At 41.0% G+C, this 25,111-nt stretch overlaps 1 protein-coding gene across 2 annotated transcripts; it reads right to left on the bottom strand.

Moving 5' to 3' along the window:
• Window positions 1-7,909: 7,909 nt before the first annotated feature.
• Window positions 7,910-23,298, bottom strand: C2H6orf62 (chromosome 2 C6orf62 homolog). 2 transcript variants are annotated; one of them, XM_065399503.1, is made up of 5 exons: window positions 21,702-23,298; window positions 18,592-18,768; window positions 17,710-17,835; window positions 13,622-13,756; window positions 7,910-9,215 (listed from the first exon to the last, which is right to left on the bottom strand). In XM_065399503.1, exons 1-5 carry the CDS (start codon window positions 21,828-21,830, stop codon window positions 9,090-9,092), a joined length of 693 nt encoding a protein of 230 aa, XP_065255575.1. In that variant the 5' UTR covers window positions 21,831-23,298; the 3' UTR covers window positions 7,910-9,089. The 2 variants fall into 2 exon arrangements, with proteins under 2 accessions (XP_065255575.1, XP_065255576.1); XM_065399504.1 differs by lacking the exon at window positions 21,702-23,298 and adding an exon at window positions 19,897-20,313.
• Between the last annotated feature and the right edge of the window lie 1,813 nt (window positions 23,299-25,111).

The raw sequence follows: 25,111 nt of genomic DNA, 5'->3' as shown, positions 1-25,111 counted from the left end.
TTTTTTCCAGTCATCAGTATCTATTCGATTTACAGAACGATCATACACTAACCATTTAGTGAAAATAAATTTATTTTAATGAATAGTATTGCACCCACTTTGTTTTAACTGACTGAAAGAAAATCTGCCATTCTGCAATTATATACCTTTGTCTTAAGTAGTCTATTGCCTTATCTGTGCACTGAAACAAATCAAGCTCTGTCTCTATCATGCCATCTAATAAAAACGTAGGCCCTTCCCACATGGAATCAAACACTGTTACTGCTGGAGATGAGTGAATAATGGGGGAAATGATTAACTGAATATATTTTATTTGCAAAAGTTGACAAAATTAATCAATTCTATGACTAGAGTTAGAAATTCATCAATGACGTGAACTATTGCAGTAAACAGTTTAGCCACTGCCCTCTAGTCATATCAGTCAAAACTTCCATTTTCTTCATTGCTGCTTATGTTGGTGATAGAATAGAGAATGAGCCGGTCTGTATTCAGAAGGCATCTGCATAGCTTTGGAAACAGAATTTAGACTTCAATGGGAGTGTAATGACTGTAGGATCAAGCCATTAGAATTTACCTTTGCTGTAATTCTAATGCAGTCATTTATGTTGCATTTAGTCCCTGTTGAATAATTAAGAAAATGGGATATAAGTGTTGTTAAGCAGGCCACTTGTTTTGGATGAAGCTGTTATAACTCATTTTAAAGGATCTTTGAATGTTTACATCCCTCACAGTTTATGCAGTTTGATAAATGGGGGGCAGGGAGAGAGATATGAGATACTTGACTAGAGAACCTATCTTGGTCTGTAGACCAAAATCAGACCCTTACATGACCAGGGTTGCCAACTCTCCAGGATTGTCCTGGAGTCTCTAGGAATTAAAGATTGTCATGTGATGAAACCTTGAGGAATAGGCATTGCTACACTGCACTACCTTGCTGAGATAGTCAAAGTGTTTTTAAGAATCTCATTACTTTCAAAAGTTATGGTACATGAATTTAGCTTTTTATGCCACACATGCCTTTCATTTTCTTTTGAAAAAATATTTAGTTTCTTTGTGAAAAAGACGTACTAGAAGTCCGTAAAGTGTCATCTTTGGGTGTCACATGATTTGATTAAAAATGTATGTGAAACATTGCCATTTAGTTAAATCAGTGCTAACTACAAACAGACTTCCATTTAGAACAATCTTGCAGATTGTGAAAGATACTTCTCATTTTCTGAAATGTTATTTTGAGCATTGAGTCTCTTAGGGAAAAACAACTGACTGGAAAAGAAGAGTAGTCAGTGCTGCTAGATAACAGGATCTCTGATTGCCTGCACAGCCCTTGTGTCTATGCACCCAGCTAGCCAATTACGTACTCCGTGAGACTGGTTCCTGTCTAATCACTACTTATTATCAAACACTCATTTCTGGTCTCAGCAGAAGTAAAACTCTAGGGAAACAAATCATTGCTAACACTGAATGGCTGTGGATACAAGAGAAGAGCTATTATACAGACAGATCGGGAAAAATGTTACGCTCTAGAGCAGTGGTCTCCAAACTTTTTTGATCGCGCACCCCTATCAGTAAAAAAATTTTGAGCACGCACCCTCTGCTGCACAAAGAAAAAACAAAAACAAACTCAGACTCCTGCCGAAGCAAAAAAAAAAAAAAAACCCACCACGCTCCTCTGCCGCGCACCCCCAAGGATCCTCTTGCACACCCCACGTTGGAGACCACTGCTCTAGAGCAAGAAGCATGTGTAATGAGGTATGTAGAAACTTATCTGCACTACTGTTCTCTTCATGCTTTTCTGACTTGTCTTGTGATTACTGCTACCTAAGCCCTTTGGCTGTACTCATGAAGCCTCTTGTTTTCATCACTTCCTTTGCCCTAATTAGAACCCCAGTAGTTTCACTTGGTCTGATCATTTTTATTCACTTACCTACATTCTTCCTTTAAATATCCACAGATGTTACAAATGTTTATAGGAATTAGTGACAAAGTTGAGAATTTTTTTCTAGGAGGTAGATGCTGTGTATCAGCTACTTTCATTCATACCATGAGTGTCATATTTTAGACAGTTTGACTTTATACATGTAACCTGTTCAATAAAATAGAATTTGCACTTTAGATTGCACTCAGAGTCGGATTCTGATATCCCTACTCTGATTATGTTTCCCCTATTGAAATGGCAGGGATTACTCAAAATAAGGGACTAATCGTTTTGAGTAAAGAGACCAGAAACTGAGTGCAGGTTAGTCATATATACCTCAATATAATAGCAGTAACAAGTAACTATGAAAGAAATTCCAGATCAGATGTCAGTAAAAATGACAAACCAGCACATGGAAAAAGGCCAGAGCTGAATGGTTTAAATTCATTTTGAATATCACTATAAAAGCTTATTCTCTACCTGGGTTTATAACAGCAAACACACCAAAAGATTGAGAGTTATAGTTTTGGACCTCTCAAGTGTCTAGCTAAAGTTATGGCTAGGAACGCAAGACTAACCTGCTAAGTTGCATGCTACACTTAAGATTTTTTTCCAGCATTAGAGCTGGTTGGAAACTGTAAAAATGCAGATTTCTATTCATTTCTTGTGTTCTGTCAATGTTTCAGCTAACTCTGATAATGACCTTTAAAAAGTCTGAAAACTATCAGTTTGCTTACCAGTTTTTCTTTACTTTCCTCCAGTTCAGGAACTCCTGCCTTTCTGATTATATTCATAATTAAAATAAACATACCCATATTTGATTCAAACAGTCCTACAATGAAAACAACGAGGAGTCCTTGTGGCACTTTTGAAAGCTTATGCCCAAATAAATTTGTTAGTCTCTGAGGTGCCACAAGGACTCCTCGTTGTTTTTGCTGATACAGACTAACACAGCTACCTCTCTGAGTCCTACAATGTTATTTTTGTAATATCTGCATATAGAATTCTACACGGTTTCTAGACAGAAAAAGTTGGTTAAATTTAGGCCAATCAACCTTGACATTGTCCTTAACTATGAATGAGTAAAGTCAGGAAAATTTATTAGTTCAACATCTCAATGGAAACCCCGTGTAAATAATTAAGAACACAAGGTATACACTAATTTCAGTGCAGGTAGATTAATCAAGAGCACAAAACAGCAGCATTCTGGCCTGATCATTTATTTCACAATTTAGGCTCTGTCTACACTGGCAAGTGAAAAACAAAACTTTTGTTATTCAAAGGTGTTAAACACATCCACGCACCCCGAAAGACGAGTTTTGCCGAGAAGCGCTGGCATGAACAGCGCTTTGTTGCCAACACTAACGCAGCTCATTGTGGGTGGAAGTTTGTCAGCAGGAGAGCTCTCTCCTGCAGACAAACAGCAGCTACACTGGGTGCTTTTTAGCTGCATGGCTGTAGCAGCACAGCCCTGTTGCTAAAAGCTGGATAGTGTGGACATAGGATTGGAACCCTGAGGCTAAAACCTAATCTGCAGACAAACCCATGCACCATTGACTTTAGTGGACCTGAGGATAAGTGTCTGATCTTGCAGAGCAAGTTGCAGGACTGGAGCCTAAATTTGGTATCTGGAAGTAACCTACATCTCTATTAAAATGTGATCTCCATGCTGTGAAAGTTTAAGAACTCCATACTTTATAGAGAAGTTTGAGAGCAGCCTAGTGGAGAAAATGAGTGTTTGCCTCTCTCTCTAAAGTAGGGACTAAAGTTAAATTCTAGTTAGGTCTTGATGGATAGAGCTGGTTCCAATTTGCTCCTAGGTTGAAGTTCCCTTTCTTGTACAAGTGGGTGAATGACTTACGCTGACACTTCTGTAGTTCCCTAGTTGTGGGAGAACATTATGATCATTTGAATGGCTCTGTGCTTATGCTTCATAAATCATGACTTTAGGATGTTGCTAGTACAGGGCTGGGAACTGTAACCATTGTTGGCCTTATGAGTTTTTGCAAGATCTCCTGTGCTGAAACTAAAAACAGTTTTTCACAAAAGCTATTGAACAAAAAACTGCTGCTAAGAAAAGAACCAACCAAGTCAAAAAGCTAAGTTTTACACTTTGAAAAAATTGTATTACTAGTCCACTTAAAGCCCTTGCTACTACTGGCAAAAATCTGCTCCATAAGTGATTGCCAAAGTGAAGGAATCTTCCTCTGGTGTCCAACCACTGGCAAGCAGGGCTTCAGAACTTGGAATTTCCACTACAACTACTATTCTCAGCAACCCTTCCCCCCCCCCCCCCCCCGAAAGTCTTTACATCTCAAAGAAGTCTCTTATAATTCTCAACTCCTCTGCATTCTTAAGGTCTGGTAGTATTCAATGCAGGGGAGGGTGGAACCAGCAGAGAGGCAGTGAGAAGCCTGCTGCAACAAAAAAGTGGCCCTTGCTGCCTTAAGGCCAGAAATGGTTTTTGGAAAGGAAAAACCCTAATCCCTACAGGAAGCTGAGGATGAAGGATATCTTCCCTTAATTCTAGACCCAATTAAAAATAGGGAAATAATTAATCTATACAGTTTGCACATTTGGTTAAAAATGTGTATATATGAAAATTAACCTTACATATTCCCACACTTACTTTGATGCACAAGACACATGGACCTTTTCCATATACATAACTATAAAAAATCCTCAAAAGATTAACGTTCTTTTGAAATTTTGTTTAAAAGTAAAATACTAAAATATTATGAACACAATCTTAATTTACTCCCATTTTATATATGCATTAGGACGCTGCCTTTCATTGCATAATCATACTCTTTCCCACAGGACCCTTGAGGGTGCAAAAATGGTATCAAGTGAACTCAGATGATCCTCTGCATTGTTCATCAGTGGGATTCACACCCAGGGTTTTCAGATCCACAGCACAGATCTAGACTATTTGAGCTGAAGGAGTAACTCCACTAGCTGGTGTACTATACTGTGTAATGCACTGAACCAATAAGTTACATATGCAGCAATAGCCCCATTTTTGCAGACAACATACTCAAGCATATGGAGATGACATTGTTTGAGGCAACTTGACTGTAAATAACACTTGCATCTGCCATATTAGAGAACTATGTAAGCATACAAGGCCTTGCTCACTAATAATGGTTGTGAAGTGCACACAATTAATACCAGGCACTAGTACTACAGAAGAACTCATGATCATCTTCCCAATCCAGTATTTCCATTTTGCATCTCTCTCTCCCCCCCCCCCCCCCAATGAAGATTTCATCTCTATGTAATTGCTTTGGAACATGGGTGGTGTAATTGAAACTTTCAGAAAATGAAGGAGCATCCAATAAGCTCTCTATGCAAGTAGAAATTTCTGTGGTTTGTAACTACCAAATCTAGGACTGGACTTTCACAAGGATAGCCAAAGGCCCGTCCCTGTTCCCAGCACTATCATCTTGCTTAATTTCATAGTGTTACTTTACACCACAGAACTACCAGAGCTGTTTAAAAAAGTCTGAAAAGTTAAAATTAGCAAAACTTTCTACTTTTCATTAGCCTTGTTAACAGGATTAAAAGCTTTCTGCTCAATAAATCAAGCTGAGGCATGTAAAATTTCAGCCACACCAGTTAATTTAGTATTGTTATGAACATTTGGAAGCATGGGCTTAATAACAGAAGTGTTATGTTACGTAAATGTGTTACAGCTGCTTGACCTATGATGCATCATTTATTGTAGCAATTTGAGTGTAATCTAGTAAAGATCTGGGGAAGGGATTTTATTTAAAGTATAATGGAGGAATAAAGTATCAGTTATTCAGTAGGTGGATAAGATGTAAAAACCTAGTTCAACCTTCAGTAAGCTCCTGGCTCCAGCCCCTTCTCAGACCCACTCTTCTCTCCCACCCTAAATGCAACCATTTCCTCACGTTATCTGGTACGCCACAGTAACTACTTACCGGTTTCGTCATCTGGACAAAAAGCTATGCTACTGAGTAGGTTAGGAGTGGAGATTTGGCATTTTGAAGCTTAAGAGGATTATAAAGTGCTTGCCCCATAAATTCATATATTCCATAGTTGGTAGGTAAGCATCCTCTTCTGCAAGCATCCTTTTCTACTGCCAAGATACATGGAAAACTTGGACCAACCACAGATACTTCTAACCGGTCTGCTCTGTTGTACCCAAATCCCTGCCCAGGTTTCAATTCCTATCACATTCAGACTTAAGAGCCACAAGAGAACTCTCCTACCAAGCTACAACATGGGTAGTGAGAACAGCCTCACAGAATTTCGTATTTTTCCTGTTAGACTGTTTAAGGACATAGAAGGGAGGTGTACATGTGTCAAAGAATATTAAATAAACAGCTCAACCTTTTCAAAAGGTATGTTTTGGGTGTTTATGCAGAGCTGTTACACATACTTAAATTAGCACAATTATGCTTCATAAAAGATTTAATAAAATGAACCCTAGCCTTTAGAGTTGTGAAGATTGTATCAGCTCACACACCTCTAGCAGGATACAATCCCAAAGATGACCTAAAAATAATAGCTCAATGACATGAACTGCTCTCATAGGGTGGGAACTTTAACACCAGAATATTCAATGTTCTCCATAATTGGAGATACTCTGCCTCATTTTGTCAATGTGAGAAATTCAACATCCTTCCAAAATGCAAGGTCTCTTGTGCCCTTCCCAAGAGGAGAGGAAAGATGGTGAATCCCCTTCTCAGAGCAAGAGATTTAAGTTTCGTAAATACTGGGGGGGGGGGGGGGGGGGGGGGGAGGAGAAAGGACATCCCAACCCACCTATTAAAACCAGTTTCCCTTTCTCCTTTCCTGACAAACTTCTACAGTTCTGTTACTTGTCAGAAAGTTTGGTAGTGATATATAATAGATTTAATTTATCAAAGAGAGTGTAAGAAATAATGTATAGCTTGGAATGGGAAGTGTTTTCAGAGTATACTACTGTTTAAATTGAGTTCTCTGCCACATAATGTAGGTCTGATACCTATACATCTATAAGATTCCCATACAAATCCATAAGACAGCAGCAATATAATTGAGTACAGATTACTTTCTGTAACAGAATTTTAAATTAAGATGAAGGATCTGGCCACTGTGGATAAACCTGGAGAGGTCCTCATAAACCAGTATCTTGATTTTCTTTTATGACTGTTAAAAGATTCTATAATTAGAAACACCAATTCCCTAACTCTTATCCTTTGAGTCATTTGCTTGTCAGTGACCAGAATCTCAACTGAGATGGCCAATGCCACACCCTATAATTAGTTTGATCAAGGACAGAGTGAAACACTAGTTTCCACCCAAGATGCATTGCCCAAGACAACACATGAGCAACCTTGAACAGCTCATTAGTAGGTTACAGTATTCAAACAAGACTGCTAAAGACAATATTCTAGAAGTGGAACCGAAGTTTCACCAAGCTGTAGTCTGGTATTGCTATTTGTCTCACAGGTCACTGAAAAGAAACAGTTACCAGTTAGGAACTGATCCTACCAGCACTACTGACAGTAATACCAATTTTCAAGTATTCCCAAATGCCTAGCAGCATTTTTCAGGATCAGGCCCTAAAACAGAAGTAAGGAAAAGAGGAAGCAATGTTTTCTTAATAAATTGAAATTATGTAATTTCACTTCAACAGCCCTTCCCTTTTGAGGGACTTGCCAGGACAAAAGGGGGGGGGAGGAGGGGGAGAGAAGAAAAGTCAGTAGAATTCACAGTGCTTCTGGCACACCAGCATGCCCTTAAGTGAATTCAGCTGCTTTTGGTCGCTAGTTTAATATTAGTGTTGTCACATCACTATATTTTTAAATGCCAGACTGATATTACCATAACCATATCAGATGCTGAGAACATGTCTTAGTCTCTCTAGTGAAAATTAGTGGTAATGCTTAGACTGCTCTACAAGCTTTAAGTCTGAAATATTTGTGGATGACATATTGTAAGAAAATAGTATGAGCTAAGTAATTAAACAAACGCATGAGCTTTGCATAAAATTAATTGTCATCTTTCACCTAATTTATTTAATTTCCAATTTTTCCAATTCCAAACAAAAGCTAAATACAAATTTAAACAGGTAAGCACTAGTTTTACCCAAAGGGAGCAGGCTTATACAGATTTACTCCAGTAAAGTACTCAACCCTTAAGCAAAGCCTTCTTAGTCATCAAAACTATACAGTAGTCTTCCTTATTTCATTGCACAGTCTTAAAATGTTCTGCCAGAACCAACTTTTGACACTCCAAACACTATTTTACAGTGAAGTTCACAACTGCTTTATAACGTCTATTTCAAAAACCCTCAATGGGTTTTCCATAAGAAATGTTTTAGAAACCAGTATTTTCCTGCAGTTCGCCAGCAAGTTTACAAGTCTCAACTCTCAAGAAAAAATAATCCTCTACCAAGAACATGGTTTCTGCAGCTACTATTTTACTTTTAGCTGCTTTAACTACTTCAGACTCCAGGTCTGCCTCATAATCTGTATAAATGTATCCAACTCAACAGAATACTTTTTTATACAGTTATACAGCAACTTGGGGAAAGATCCAAAAGTGAAAGTGCCAGTAAACTTAAACATGGCCCAGCAAAATAAAAAAAGGCAAGAAATGCCTACACTGAATGAGATGCTTTTTTCCTTATATGAATTCTTTCCCCACATTTACATTTCTATTGTAACAGCCACTTTTCTGTTCATTAGAATGAATCGGATAGTGCTCTCTGATACAATCATTAACAGCAAAGCTATAAGGCTTTTATACCCGTTACATTCACTTCTCACCCTCCAAATACTGATGACTAACATTAGATGTTAGGGGGCATGATCAGCACAAATGGGAACACCACCACAAATGATCACCTTGTGCTTTCAGATGCATTTGTTTCAGTGTACAACAGTCCTTTCATTTCACATTTTAGTAAGATGCTGACACAATGCAAAAATATGCAGAGCATCCTCTCTTTCACAAGGTCCATGCAGAAAACATTTAAAAAAATTGTAAAGTTCTGATACAAATGATTAAAAAATAATCCAGGATGATAAAGTTTCACAATGTATAGTGTTCTGAACATGAGTCCATTTTCTTCTAAATTCTGAAAGAATGAAGTGGTGAGGAAAGTGAGAATTCACTGCTGCATACTGTGATCTTCCCCATTTTGCTGGCCAGTACCCTACTCTGGCATGTAAGGACGGAGGTGATCCTCTATGGTACCAACCGCCCAGTGGGTGAGCTGTTCCTGTGGCAGGTACAGGCAGATGCTGCATAACTTGAAGATTGTAGCTTTGTTTTTTGGAGTCTGGGGGGGAAAAAGAAAAAAAAGCATTTAGTTTGTTCAGACCTAACATATAGTCAAACAAAAAAGTTACATTTGCACAGGTTTAATATTTACACTTCGCCACTCAAAACAATCCCAACAAATAAATGAGATTCTTATAACCACTCTGCTTCAACCCCTTCTGTGTATGCAGTCTGATCAAAATATGGGACAATGTCAAACTATTTAACAAGTTTTTACAACCATGAGTGGAATCTGACAAGTAGTATAGTGTCTTTGTAAGAGGGGCTACCAAATTAGACTTCTTGAGTGAAGATTTAACATTAGCTATATAACAATTAAGAGATTCTCCAGAATATATTTTCATACAAAAATAAGTTATTCAGCTCTACATGGGGAAGCTACACAGCCACATCATCTCAGGCTGAGATCTCAGCTCTCAAACTAAATTGAATATAATCTGGTCATGGTCAGCATGCAGAATAGAGAGGCAGCACTATTCTCTGCTTCAGTACCAAATCAATACCCCAATATTAAGGTACACTGTTTGAGCTCCCCATGACTATGAGTAGTCAGGATCTGCTGAAGATCACTTGGCATTTTGAGACTAAAGGTGGTAGCTACAGTGTTTCCTAGCCAGAAAAAACAGTTTGGATACTTAGAGTTCACCAATTTCCTCCAATAGTTTCAAATAGATACTGTACTTGCTTCCTGTTCTGTCAGTCGCAGTTAACAAGCTATTAAAATAAGATGCTGTTTTCAACCCCAAGATCGCTGAGTTTGCCTCATTTACACAAAGTTGTTCTAAATTAAGGGTGGGAGAAGGTGGTGGTAAGGTGTGGTATAGAGGTAGGCTTCTGCAACCTTTTGGGGTTTGTGTGGCTCACGTGGTCATGCATTGCGATTCTAGTCCAAAGCATGAAGAGCTTGTCCAGAATTACCAGCTTTCTTTAGTTGTTTTAAATTAACCCAAACATTTATAAGTATTTATTTAGGAAACACTGAGGTAAACCCCAGGATTTCAAGGGACTTCTGAAAAGAAGTTACATTTGGAACAGCAGGGGTTTTACAAGTGAGTTTAGAAAGGTAGCCCTCTTTTGATATTTGAACAAATGAGAGTTACAGTTAAGTTAGAAGTCTTTGGATCCTGAATTGTCAGCCCAGCTTGAGGTTATTGCAGCAGCCACCCAATAAGGAAGTACTTGCTATTGTTCGCTAACTTTAAATTTGGATTTTTTTTCTGCCATGGTTATGCCAGTTTGATCAGTTTAAAAAAAAAAAAAAAAAAAAAAACACTGTTTCAAGCATTAGTCATTTAAATGCAATACATTTCTAAGTTGATATCGATTTTCAAAGTTCCACGTATGGTTTCTGCTGTAGGGAAAGGGGAACAATATTAGGGATTTGCAAGTCACCAGTAGCCTCCTGGAACACTGGAAGATTGGGCTGGGATCTCTCCCCCTATACACAAGAAACACTCCGCTTTCCTCCTCAACTTCACCGCTGTGTTGACCAAAGACAATATTTGGGATGGCAAGGGAAATACCATTAAGAAAGGCAAAAGAGATTTAGTAGTCAAGAAGGCAGTTACAGATCACAGCAATCCTACAACTATTGGTGGAAGAAACTGGGATAGGTTATATCATTGTGGAAGCCCTAATTTAAAGGGTTTGCCTTACTGTTTTCTGAGCAGGGCATATGCAAAGCAGTGGTCTGAGCAAAGCTTCTGGTGAGTCAATGACTAGTTAGATTATTTTCTTACACCAGGTATCTTAAACCTGAAAGGGCCTGGAAAGCTAAAGATGCCAAGAGAAGGGTGGGTGGCAACCCTTCCCTTCCTTGAAATTCTGCATCAAAGAGGGTGTGGTGAGCAAAGGAAGAAAACTTCAGAGTCACTGGCTTCCTTTTCCATGAGGTTTTACATAATGGTTTAGAGCAAGGGATTGGTCTGAAAAAGGGGTCTGCTAAAGGAGGAGCTGAGTGAGCAAAGACTTAAGTTTCCACAAAGCTTGTTGTCCCTGTTTACAGGGCTTTGGAGCAGAGCCCGGAGCAGTACGTTTTTGCCTGGAGCTGGAGCGGAGCCGGAGCACAGCTCCAAAGCCCTGCCTGTTTATATAAAGTCCTGACATCTACTCTCACAAGTGGTATGAAAAAACTTGATCTCAGAACAGTCTCAATATTCTGTGATGGCAACCATTTGTTAACACTAACTCTTGCTTCTAGGTAAGTTAACATAAATGGCAAAATATAAACTTAGTGATTAGTTTGATTTAGCAATTTCTTCATTCTGTAGCTAACAGATAACTAATTGTGGAAGGTATTGTCCTCCTCCAGCAATAGTAATCCTACTTTTAACTGTTGCTGTTCAAAAAAATTGTTAAAAAGCTCATTACCTAACTTTTTGACAAAATGATCAGTTTTAAAACCTGCAAGAATGGGGGCTGTTGCAATGGCAGACAGATTCTGTTCTACATAGATACTAGTGAGCATGGTATAAGAACCTGAGAGCCTTCCAGTGCAGCATGACTAACATGTCATATGTTTGTTCTCTCATCTTCTCCTCAGGGGGACAAGCATGCGCAGCAATTTTCAAATACATGTGTAGACTAGAGAAAGCAAGGTCAAAGAACTTCTCCAAGTTCAAGCTACTTAAGGTGGTGAGGTTTGTAATGGTCCTTAAAGAGCTCATTTCAGTCTTGGGCCAGCTCCAGACAAAGGTCAGTCTCCTAAACAACCTAGCTTTACCCTTATTGTAGAGACAGTGTTCCACTGTGCCACAGGAGCAAAAGTTGTCAACCATGGCTCTCACGCCAGAGCTTTAGTCTATCTTATATGTACACAGAGTCTCTTCAGTAAGGACAAATGCAGAGTACTCCACTTAGGAAGGAACAACCAGTTGCACACATACAAAATGGGAAATGACTACCTAGGAAGGAGTACTGTGAAATGGGTCATAGTGGATCATAAGCTAAATATGTTACATCCCAGAAATAGGTTTCTTTTTTTTTTTTTTTTTGGGTGCATTAGCAGGGGTGTTGTAAGCAAGACAAAAAATAATTCTTCTGCTCTACTCCACACTGATTAGGCCTCAACTGGAGAACTGTGTCAAGTTCTGGGTGTCACATTTCAGGAAAGATGTCGACAAACTGGAGATAGTCCAAAGAGCAACAAAAATGATTAAAGGTCTAGAAAACATGACCCATAAGGAAAGATTGAAAAAAAATTGGGTTTGTTTAGTCTGGAGAAGAGAAGACTGATGGGGGACATGAGTTTTCAAGTATACAAGAGTTGTTACAAGGACGAGGAGGGAGAAAAATTGTTCTCCTTAACCTCAGAGGATAGGACAAGAAGCGATGGGCTTAAATTGCAGCAAGGGCAGTTTAGGTTGGACATTAGGTAAAACTTCTTTAAACTGCTCCATAATTGGAGATTTTTAAGAGCAGGTTAGACAAACACCTGTCAGGGATGGTCTAGATCAGTGGTTCTCAACCTATTTACCACTGTGTACCGTATATGCAGTTCTGTGTTAGGTGGGCCACATCCACACAAAATATACTACTTGTATGCCCCAAGGATTTCACATGGGCTGCAGTTATGTGATGACTGGGCTGCACGCAGCCTATGTGTTGAGAACCACTGGTCTAGATAATACTTAGTCCTGTCTTGAGTGCAGGGGAGTGGACTAGAAGACTGAGGTCCTTTCCAGTTCTATGATTCTAGGAGTTCAGGCAACTGAGCGCCTTGAAAATAGTTAGATGTTTTGAAAGAGGATGCTATTTAGGATACTATTCCTGTCTAATGGAGATGTTTCTGTAGTTTGATATGAGAAACATGGCAGGGCTCCAAATAGGCCTCTGATTGATCATTGGCCTGAGTAGGAGGGATTTTTGACAATGACCATTTTGTATGTATAAGAATTAAGTCTTCGACAAGACCTGCAATGTTTAGAAGATGAAAGTGTTATGAAACCACTGAACTGTTCTTCCAATAATTCTTCATTCCAACTGTAAGTTGTGAGTTGAGTTACTTAATGAAACTACAAAAAGGATTAAGCCAAAATTGCTTTGACTTTTCAAAATATAAGGAATCTGTTTTAGCAGTTATTTCCAATAGATTCCAGAACAAAAAGGCCCTGAATCAATCTTATTTGGCAACATTTTTTGCTTACATCCAGTTGTTGCATCTTTAAGTCTTCAGAATGGTGGTTTGTTGTAACACCACTTAATAGCAAGCATACGACCATGGCAATTTTGTTCATGTAAACTTAAAATAATTAAATACTTACAACTAGATCACTTATAAACCCTTGGACAATTATTCTCCTTTCATGTGCTTACAAAAGGATAAAGTGTTGTCTCATAAGTTAAGACTTAATATTCCAGGTCCTTAAAACTATGCTCTGAAAAGTGTGAAGAGGACAAGCTTACCTGCAAGTGCTGTCTGTCAATGAAGAGAAACACTGACTGGTTAGGATTGTTGATAACAATTCCAGTCTTGTCCTTTCGGCTCAGAACATGCAGAAACTGTTTTTCATAGTCACCATGATGAAATTCAAACTTGGCCTGTACAGGAATAAAGGCAGTGTTTACAAACAAAGCTTACCACATTAAATTACTAACATTCTGTGTTTGATCTGAGTAGGGTCAGACTCATAAAATCCAGAGCTGATCCCTCTCTACTGCTCAGATTTAAGCTTGGGGGAAGAGACACTATGATCAGTTTTACTGCTACCCATTAGGTTTTTAACAGTGGAGAACATGACCAGAGATGTACATTTAATTCTGCTACTGGACAGAGACATAAGCAGTGCAGAGGCACATGAGCAAGCTGCATTATTATAACAAAGAAAAAAAAGCTCTAGTTTTATTTATTTTGCACACCTGACAGCACTTCAGAGTATTGTCAGTTTTTCCTGAAGTATGGGTGTCAATTATGAAGGGAGGAGAAGAGAGAAAAATATTTTAAAAAGTTGAAGTTCAATTGATAAAAAAATGACAATGCAACTGTAGGCCAAGTGTGTAGTACCTAAAAATATCAGTTTGAAATTGACTTTCAAATTAACTGTGTCCTTGTAAGAACTCCAAATGGATTAATTATCTTGCTTGATGAGTGTTGCTCCTTAACTCTTAGACTTTATCTGAGCAAACTTGCACCCATTTAGTTATATCAGTTTAAACATGCACATATAGCTAAAGTGGTGCAAGTCTGCTTAGACCAGACCTTAAGAGTTAGACTTTTTGCAGCATGTAGCTAGTAAGAGAGTATGGATAAAAATTACCAATTTCAAGGGCATCAAATTACATCAAGAATGGAAGAACTATTTACAAATGCAAAAGACACATTAGCATTGCTTTAGAGGCTGTCAGATTAAGAAACATTTTAACAAAAACAGATTTCTTTTTACACCCTGAACTACTAAAACTGCTACTTTAGTAGTTACATTCTCAAAGCCAGTTTTTTGGGGGGGTTTTTTTTTGCATTTACTCAGCTTAGACAAGAAAAATAGTGCTTACAGTACTTCACTTTCTGGTTCTCATGCACTAGCACTATTTGTGCATTTAGGATGCATTAAAAAATTAATTTAAGTTCTAATAGATCCCTAGAAGTTTTATAAAGTGTGACAAAATCTAAGTGGTTAAAAAAAAGAAAGAAAAAAACCCACACACCACACATATCCCAAGTAGTTTTAAAAAACAAAAAACAAACCATGCCAGCACCCTTTTGAAGGTGACTTGCATAGCAAAGGGGCACTTATATATTGTAGAGCAGACAACTTCTTCCAAGGCTTGTCAATGCTGTTAAAAAAAGTTAAATTAAGTCCTTGCCCTCCTTGGGTTTTTTTGGTTTGCTGTAGGTGAAAAACTTGCAGGGTAGTGACTTGGATAATTTGACACCTGAGCAACTTTCCCAACCCTCAATTGAGGAAGACAGGGATGTTTGAGTATTCTGCTGAAACAGAAAAATTTTATAGACATCTGGGAGATGTCAAGAAATATATTCAACATCTCCCCTTCAACCAAGAGCTAGGAAAGCAGCAACTTATGATTCTACTCATTGTGAGTGGGCCAGTTAAAAACTGGATCAAAGTCTTCATGGGGCACATCCCTCACTAGCATGAAATGTCATGGTATTTGTCAAGTAAAATAGAAGCTTAGACTTTAGACAATTTACACATTGTTAAGCAGCATTACAGGGCACAAGCACTTTTCTCGGCAGTTCACTTTTAGAGCATGGCTACACTTGCAGTTGTAGAGCACTGGGAGTTAAACCAACCTTTGGAGACCGCAGCAGGGAAAATGCTGCCAAGTGTTTACACTCTCAGCTGGAAGCGCACTGGCGTGGCCACATTAGCAGCTCTTCCAAAGCCACAAAGAGCAGTGCATTGTGGTAGCAATCCCAGCATGCAAGTGGCTGCAACGTGCTTTTCAAATGCGGGGTGTGGGGAGGAGTGTGACAGGGAGTGTGTTGTGTGTATGTGGAGGAAGAGAGAATGGGTTTTTGGGTGCTGAGAGTGTGTCCGCATGCTGTCTTGTAAATTCAGACAGCAGCAGATCTCCCTCCCCACCCCACCCCCGCCTCTCTCTCACTCACTCAAAGCAAGCAGCATTTCTTTGTCCTGGAGCAGATAAGCAGCCAGCTGTCAAAAACTGAGCTTTGAAAGGGCATATCCACATTCCTACAGCGAGTTCAAAACAATGACAAGGAAGAGTGGCCACTTGACTTAAGGAGATTATGGGACGTTTCCGGAGGTCAATCAGAGCGCAGTAATGCAACACCTTGTTCACACTGGCGCCATGGCACTCCAGCGGAGGCGCAGCAAACGTTATTCCACTCGCTGAGGTGGAGTACCAGCAGCGCTGTAGCTGCAGAGTCAGAGCGCTCTATGTGCCTTGACAGTGTGGACAGGTAGTGAGCTAGTGCGCCCGGGGCTCCTTTATTGCGCTGTTAACTCGCAAGTGTAGCCAAGCCCTTAGTTGCAGATGCATTCAGTTTTAAGAATATATTGAGTAGAATTCTAAACAAACAAACAAAAAAACCAAAAAAAACAAAACTTATTTTTGCAGAAAACTAGTGGCTATCATGTATGCTGCACAGTAAAGTCCTTATCACTGTTTTCCAAATCTAAGAGTATTTAGATTTTATAGGAAAGAAGGATATATTTAACTCTTTGACTCGAAGCTTGAAGTGAGATCTGTGCAAAGTTTGTTTGCCTTTCGTTAGGAAACACCAATCTTGCTCTCTGGTGTTTCAAGTGTAGCGGAAATTAAGACAGCTGGCTGCTTAAATAAAAAGTGGAGTTGCAAGCAGTTTCAGGTACTCTGATGGCTTTCCTTTCCAGTTTGCAGCTTTACAATCAAATTTTCCTTTTGGTTCTCACTCAGCTTATTTATGAAACACAAACAGGGGAAGTGATGCTGACTGTACACTTAAAAGTGTTGACAAACAAGTTAGTAAACTCAAGGAATTATGTAGTCCCTCACTCAGACATTGTAGATGTTAACCATAACACAGATACATTAAAAAATTTAGACAAAGGTGCCATTTCAACCCAGTGTCTAACAGGAACTTCATCTTGTTTTGTTAGAATACCTTGCCATCAGTGATGCAAGCACAACACTTGGAATTGCTTATTGCCTGTTACGCAATAGCAAGGAGCAGAGAGCATAAAGTATTTTCAATATCTGAATGTAATAAGCTAAGGCTGGCTGTGAAACATGTATATAACTCATTAACTTCAAGCCAAGAAATGAAAGAGGACTAGCATCTAAACTTTAGTCGCTCCCCTCTTCCATTTATCAAACATTAACAACTCCATTTATCAGGGGAACTTTCATTATCTAAAGAAGGTTGAAGTAATCAAGTTTGGATTGTACTGAAAACAGGGATGTCTAATTCCAGTTTCTGCATCTTCTAACATTCACAAAAGTTGGAATTGCATATCTTTCAGATTCTAATAGTGGTATTGGCAGACTTTTAGTATGAGTAACAAAAGAAAGTATGCATTCAATATTTTAGCTGCTTTGTAACAACAGAAGTGGCCAATAAATTCTCAAGCATTTATAAGCTATCACTAGTATCTTGACACCAATTTATTGGTTATGAAAATGAATATACTTTCACAAGCAACATGTACAACATGCTCACTATCATTCTAGTTCAAAAGAGAATATATTTATGCTAAGTAAAGGCCTGATCCTGCATCACTGAAGTCAATAGGAGCTTTACCATGGACTTCAATGAGCACAAGCTCAGGACCAAAGAGGAGTAGTTTGACAATACTTGAACTAAAAATCCTTTCCCATATCCTATGGCAAGCTGAAGCTGCTTGCACATTCACCTAGCTGCTATGACTTCTCCTGCATTATGTTTGTAATAGCATTAAATTGGCAGGAGCTCACTATACACTGCTACAAAGAGCCTAAGGAACAAGTTGGCATTTCACAGGAAATATTAAAATCTTAACATTTCAAATAAGTTAGTGTGTTTCTTTGGTTTGTTTTAATTTACAAAATACCTGAACAGGCCTATAGGGCTCATCATCAGATCCCTTCCACCGAGAAAACAGGAGACAGACTATCTTCTCAATATCATTCCGAGGCCAAAGAATGAAGTCCATCTCCTGGGTACAGCCAATTACATCCTGCAAGAAGGAGTTGAGTGGTTCACTTGTAAATTACTCTTACAGCATGATCAGTGCAAGAGCAAATATAATTCACTTTTACATAAGGTAACAATGTTCACAATTCTTAAATTTGTCTCCACATTCTTCCATCCTAACCCACTAGTTTATCTGATTTACCTGTTATATCTAGTCTGAGAAAGCAAATGCTTTGGGACAAGAACTGGGAGAAATTTTCTGTGTGCACAAGAGCTAGCATAGAGACCTAGTTGGCTTTTTTACATGCTACTGCAAAGTAAGTGTTACATAACAGTCCCCCCTTTTGCAACTTCTAGTCTCAAAGAAGATTATAATTTTTTCATGGATTATCTGAGTGTCATTCATTTCAATATTCATTTAAAAATGGAATAAACATTTAGCCATCCCACAAAAATACTGCTTTTTGAAGATTAATATTTGCCCACTAGAAGAGGACAAGGCTAGCAGGAAGAAGTACTTTCAAATCTCTAAATATATAATCTGTCCCATTCAAGTACAAATGGAGAGTTTCAATAATTACACAAATACACAAGTAAATCTGATTCCAGGATAAGCACATGTGCCACATCTCAGTTCAGCCCCCAACCTGTACCCATAATTCACCATTCTTTATGTACCCAAAATTCTAGTTCAACAAAAGATTGGAGGAATGCAGGATTGGGCCCAGGATTTGTAAGAACAGCTCACAATTGTTCAGAATTCAGGCCAAGAACTAGTAAGTTTAAGGAATAACTTTACCCTGCGCATAGACTGGTAGCGGGGTGCATGAAGCTGTACTACATCCTTCTGTAGAAGCTCTATGGAACTTTCCAAGGAATAGCTGGAATCCCGCACACCTTTCAGGATATTTTCTTCATAATTATTGGTCATGACTGGTATCACTTCAGACACTTCAAAGAGTGCTGACTTCTTCTTCTAAAAAAACAAAAAACAGTAGTCACATTAGGGTTCTATCCTTTTTCCAAGCAGTTTGTGATTATAACAACATTTCAAAGCCTGCATGTTTTCCCCTCAGTGCTAGTGTTGCTTAAGCACTGCATTAGTGGTGCGTCTTGGAGTCATAACTCAGTCTTAAGAAGTTATTTGTAAAACTCTTCAAGACTGAGAATAAGTCAAAGAGCTCTATTAGACAGGCCCCAATCCCCACAAAAGCTTTTTTACGCACATGCTTCAAGTTAAACACATGCACAAGCATTGATAGGACTGGAACTTTGTCAAAATTTGACAGCTGTGGTCTTGGCAACAGCTCTAGATAGAGATTTCTGCTGGTGAACCAAGTCAATCAAAGGCATTTCACATCTGTAAAGTTGTCAATTTCCATCAAATGGAAATGTAAGCGTCTCTTCCCCCTACTAAAAGAACTCCACTATCAGTAGAAGGGAGGCAGATCCAATGTGGGAACAATTTTAAGGGTGAGTCCACACTAGAAGCGCTACAGTGTGCGTCTGCAGTCTAAGCCAGACAGAGCTCTCCTGTCAACTTAATTACTCCACCTCCATGAGGGATAGGAGCTATGTCGCAGGAGAAGCTCTCCCACTGACTTAGTATAACTTAACTCGCTCATGTGTATGGATTATTCACAACCCTAAGCAACACATTATACTGAAGCAAGTGGTAGTGTAGAAAAGCCTTAATTCTAGCAATCACAGACTGTCAACCAGTGAAGAGTTACTTCATTTTCTAACTCACTTTCACAGCTGATTCTTGCATTGTTTCCACACTGACAGTTACTTATGAACAACTGCATCAGCATCTCCCATTCATGAGAACACGTATAGCAGTAATTCTCAATTTTTGTACTGGTGACCCCTTTCATTTAGCAAGCCTCTGAGTGCAGCCCCCCTTTTAAATTAAAAACACTTTTTTATATATTTAACACCATTATAAGTGCTGGATGCAAAGCGGGGTTTGGGTGGAGGCTGACAGCTTGCAACCTCTCCCCCCCCCCATGTAATAACCTCATGACCCCGAGGGGTCCCCGACCACCCTTTGAGAACCCGAGTCATAGGAACAAAAAGCAGTTTTACATTGCACATACATCACCTGTAAACAAAGGTTGTTTGCCTGTAGGACTTTCTTATAACTCACTGAGGCTCTTGATTTCTCTTCTGAACACCTCATTAGAGATATGGCACATACTCAGTCTCCGTAATAGGCATTATTTTATCTTCCCCTTTTTTGCATGCTCCAGGCTGGGCTACTCTAAATCTTTCCTACACCCATTAAGCTTTCAAACACCCTAAGTCTTAGTGTGCAGGTCCAGGACTGACCACAAGATGGACTCTGGAATTCTCTACTTGGATGTAAGCAAGGTTTCAGAACACCTAAACAAATTTGCATGCATAGGACACTTCCAAAAAACATCTAGGAAGTTACATTGGTATCACTAGTTTTCAAGCAGACAAAGCTGAGACAATTTTATGCTCCATTGAAAAGGCAGAGAAAGGTATAACACGGTTTGACCCAAAAAATAAAAATAAAAATAAAAAAATCATTTTTCCTCAGTTACTTAGATTTTCACTTCCGTAGTGGCTGGTTTTCACAGATCTGTGATTGCTGCAATTGTCTATGGAATTTGTCCAGGAAGAACAGGGAGACCTGCAAATCCATTATCACTAGACAAACTCTGAATACTATTTGCCATGGATGGGTATCACTCTCACAAAACTGAAGTTAGAGTTAGATTTAGAGCTAGAGGCTTGTCAACACCATCTCAAGGAGTTCAGGAAAGGAGCTTTCAGAAAGTAACTGCAGATTAAGGCCATGTCTACACTTACAAGCAGCATCGATACAGTTGTGCTGCTGTAAGATCCCTTGTGTAGCCCTGTTATGCTGACGACATAACACCAGCTGAACCAGAGAGAGAGCGCGTCTCCCACCACACCAACACAGCGCTGTGCACATGAGCGCTTATGCCAGCAAAACTTATGTCGCTCGGGGGGGGGGGGGGGGTGTTTTTCCACACCCGAGCGCCAAAAGTATTGCCGACATAAGTGCTAGTGTAGACATGGCCTAAAAAACGTGTCTTAAGTCTGCTCAATTTCTTAGCATCACGTTCTGGAATATAGCCTCCTCCCACATTCCTGGAATAAACACATACTGCAGTAGTTAAAAGTTTTCATCCTAGTTTAAATTTAAACTAGTTTGACATACTAATGAATTATCCTAGAAATTCAATCTAATTCTAAGTGAACCAAAGAGTTTTACAAACATTAAAGTGAAAAAATAGCTGCCAACAGTTAGACAGAACCCACATTGAAGATACAAATGCAGGTATAGATGAGTTATCCAAGGACAGACAAACATGACAACATCCAGAAGTTCTGTTCACTGCAGCCAAACAAATAAAAACTTGTTTTCAAGAATGACAGCGGCAGCTTCAGATATCCAAGCACATTTGTACCATTTCAAGAGGTGTTTTAAAAGGAAGTCACAACCAACCTCTGTTTTAATCTGATAAAGGTGATAACTTCAGTAGTTGTTGCAGCCAATTCTCTGTCACAACTGTGACTCTCATAAGCACATTAGCATCTGATTCAGGCCCCAAATTAGGCTTCATAGACAAGTTACATACTGTACTTTTTAATTCCCTCCCACTCTGGGAAAAGATTTCTTTGGATGCAAGTGTCCCAATGATGAGCTTGCAACCACTATGTTACAAGCCTGTGCAAGCACATGACAAATGAAAGCCAGAGTCACTTAAAGGCAAACTTTAAGACAGTATGGTGACAAATAGATTTTAAATTTCATTTTTGACCTTGGATCATTTTGCAAAATAACTGTTAACAGTTAAGAGTTGAAGTCCTATGGTAACAGACAAGACAAAAAAGATTTTAAAATGAAGTTACCTTGTCCTTGAATACAAAGGCAATATACATCTTGAAATCAAACTGGTCAGCTAAAGATTCTTTTTTCTTTCTAAGCTGAGCTCGAAGTCTGTTCAGAGCTTGTTTCTTCCGGGAGTTTGGGTCCCCCATTTTGTAACACAGGTGGTACTAAAGCCTTTGGAAACTGTCACTAAACTATGGGCACTTTTTCATAAGACTCAAGTACAACAGAAACAAGTCATTTTATCCCCGCTAATACGACTGAATAGATAAAACGCGAATGTAACCCAAAAAAACGCACCTCAGGTAATATTTTATGACGCTATCACATTAGAGGGGTCAAGAAACAAAATATGTAATCGTCCAACCATGATTGGACAAGAAGCGATTCTGCAACAGTACCAAGAAATAACAAAACCTAAAAATTCTGAAGAAAATATGCTTGTGTGAAGAGTTAAATCACACGAATAAGTGGGTGAGAATGAAAAGGAAAAAAAAAAAAAAAAAAATCTTATCACGATTTATGTGTACAATAAAAAGCAACTGGCACAAGCCCAATCCATGTGGGGTTATTTTTGCCTTGCTTACCAAAAAAAAAAAAAAAAAAAGAAATATATATATAAAAAACAAATTACAAATTGCGTTTTACCCCAGCCAGATTCATGACTCTGCTGATTATTATTCTCAGGTTTCCACTATTGCTATGTTCCCCCTTTTTTTTTTAGGATTATTACACTTGATGGAGAGCAGAGAAGAGAGTGCAGAGGAGGAGTGCACGTCCCGGGAGGTACGAGATTTCCCTGCCAACAACAAAATCATCAACTACAAACAACACGGCGCTGGTTTGCAGAAGAGCAAAGAGGAAAAACAGCGGAGTCATTTCTAACTTCATCCTGCTCATCATCAGGCACATCATCGCCCTAAGGCTGCCGCTGCCAAGGAGAAGAGGGATCATGATAGCCATAGATGAGGGGTGGGTGTGGGTGAAGGGACAATATTATCTCACCTAGAGACTCAAACACGACTTGATACCCCGGTCCCGACTCTCCCCACCCCTCAGGGTGAGAGTCCTACATTCCCCAACACCCCACAGTCTCCCTGGGCTGCTGATCCCCCGGGGATCCTCCTCTCTCTGCCGCTGCTGCTGCGCTCCGCAGGGAGCCCGATTTAGCTGGGGCTAGGCATGGCCGATGCTTTTCACTTCCCCTTGGGCCTCTCCCTACTCAAGGCGGCGGCGGGCGGCCTGTGCCCAGGGCAGCGAGGCACCGACTCAGTGGCCTGGGGTTCCCCCTCTCACTTCATGGTAGCGACTTTACAGACATGGGAGAGGCCAGTGGGTTGTTTTAAAAACAGATTTGGGGGGGGGGGAAAGGTGCAAATTTTTACCAATTTTCCCGTTTATTTCGAAAATTTGGTGGCAGATTTTTTGCAAAAAAAAACCCCAAAACCAAAAAAACACCTTTTAGGTTATTTTTGCCTCACTCCAGCCATTTTTTCTCTAGGGGGTTGGGGCTTTTAAAAGGGTTTTAACCCAAAATAAAGTCGTCGGACTAGGTTAAAGAAACCCACCGATTTTTTCCTCCCCTCTCAAAAAAAACACCCCCAAGTCCCCCCCAAGCAGGAGACGGAGAGACTCAGGCAGAAACCGAGGCCCGCTCGCTACCCGCAGCCGGCGGGCGCAGGAGGAGCAGTGGAGGCGGCGGCGCTGCTAGCAGCACGGGGAGGAGCCATGTCAAGATAAAGCCACGAAGTCGCCGAGCCCCCCCATCCCTGCTGCACTGGACACGGTGACCGGGCCGCCCGCTCTGCCGCTGCTCAGCCCCAGCGTGGTCCCCATAGTCTAGCTCAGCGCCCCGGTGCCGGGGGAGGGGAAATGGTGGCGGAGGCGGCAGCGGCGGCGGAGGAGGGAGGAGGAGGCCGGGTCCCTGCGCTAGCGGCTCCTACGGAGAAGACCAGGCGATGGCGTCGGGTCCCGGCGGCGGGTGCGTGGGGAAACCTCGCACCGCCCAGGCGGCCCCGGCGTTTCCTCTCAGGCGGCGGCGAGAGCGGAGGCGCCTCTGAGGCCCGGGAGCGACTGGCAGCTACAGGACGGAGCGAGAACAAACAACTTAAAATGGCAGCGCCTGCCCGAGTCAGAGACCAGACGCCGCCCGGGACTCACTGCGCAAGCGCGCTCCGCTGGCACCTACCATCTCCCATCTCTGCGGGGGGTGCAGCGTGAGCCTAAGACCCAGCAGGGAGCCCACCGTAGCAGCCAAGCTAGTGATGCCTTTGGCGGGGGAAAGGGCCAGCTTATGCCCCGCGCGTGACAGGGAAAGCGGGGGGGGGGAGGGAAGGTTGTGCATCGCTTTACGGTAGGGAACCCGGGTCCCCCCCCGTTCAGCGCAGGTCACGGGGCTCTAGCGACGCACGTGACCCGCAGCCATCGCCGCCGCTTCCCGCTCGGGGACCCGGATGGAGTTGCTCAATCTGACCCACGCTGCCCCTCCCCCAACAGGGACACGAGCGGGAGGGGAGCGGGGCGTCTCGGTCTCGCCCCATGCCCCGCCCTTGGCTCTGGGCAGGTCTCCGGGCGTCGCCTTCAATCGCTGGGGCCCAGGGTAGGGTTAGCAGCCCCCCCGCCCCACAGTGCCGCGCGCCCAGACGGCGGCCGCGGCATCCTCCGCCCGCAGAGAGCCAGGCGGGGGGGCTGCTGCACGCGTCCCAGCTTGCAGGGAGGCGGCCCCATGTCGTTGCGCATCGCCCAGGGCGGCCCGGCAGCTGTACACGGAGTTAAAGGGCAAACTGCAGCCAGTGGCGCTGAGATCCTGGCAGCCAAGGCCACGGGAGACACCTAGTACTGGGCTGTGGCGCCAAGAGCGCAGGGTAGCGTGGAGGAAGGGGCTGTCCATAAATTACATAACACTTTTGTTGGTAACTTCCATACCCACCCTCCCTTGTACCACTGAAAGAAACGCACAAAATTAAGGATCCCCTGTTACATAATGTACAGACAGCAGCCTAGTAGATAGCCACTAACCATCTGCTAGGGTGACCAGACGTCCTGATAAAATAGGACTGTCCCGATATTTAGGCGTTTGTCCCGCGTCCTGACCGATGTTTGGTCGGGACGCATTTTGTCCCGATATTTCGCAGCACTCCATTTTTGTTTTTTGCTGTGCCGGCGACCCCCACCCCCATATGTCCCGATATTTTCTTCCCATTGTTTCATGTTCTCTGTGTATATATATATATCTTCCTACTGTATTTTCCACTGCATGCATCCGACGAAGTGCGCTGTAGCCCACGAGAGCTTATGATCAAATAAACGTGTTAGTCTCTAAGGTGCCATAAGTACTCCTGTTCTTTTTTCCTCTCATCTGGTCACCCTACCACCTGCAAAGGGGTGCACCAGTGTAAGAATCCAAGACCCATCCTGGTGCTGTGGTGTT

This window comes from Emys orbicularis, chromosome 2, assembly GCF_028017835.1.
Source record: "Emys orbicularis isolate rEmyOrb1 chromosome 2, rEmyOrb1.hap1, whole genome shotgun sequence".
In the NCBI taxonomy this organism is placed as follows: domain Eukaryota; kingdom Metazoa; phylum Chordata; order Testudines; family Emydidae; genus Emys; species Emys orbicularis.
The sequence above is the reverse complement of the archived record's forward strand: the minus strand, read 5'-3'. Positions and strand labels throughout refer to the sequence as shown.

Excerpts from the sequence above, each read along its gene's own strand:
- C2H6orf62 (XM_065399503.1), bottom strand. The coding sequence starts at position 21,830 with ATGGGGGACCCAAACTCCCGGAAGAAACAAGCTCTGAACAGACTTCGA. Across the intron at positions 18,769-21,701 it reads CCTTTGTATTCAAGGACAAG|AAGAAGAAGTCAGCACTCTT; the intron begins GTAACTTCATTT and ends TTGTTTTTTTAG. Across the intron at positions 17,836-18,591 it reads GCTACCAGTCTATGCGCAGG|GATGTAATTGGCTGTACCCA; the intron begins GTAAAGTTATTC and ends TCCTTCTTGCAG.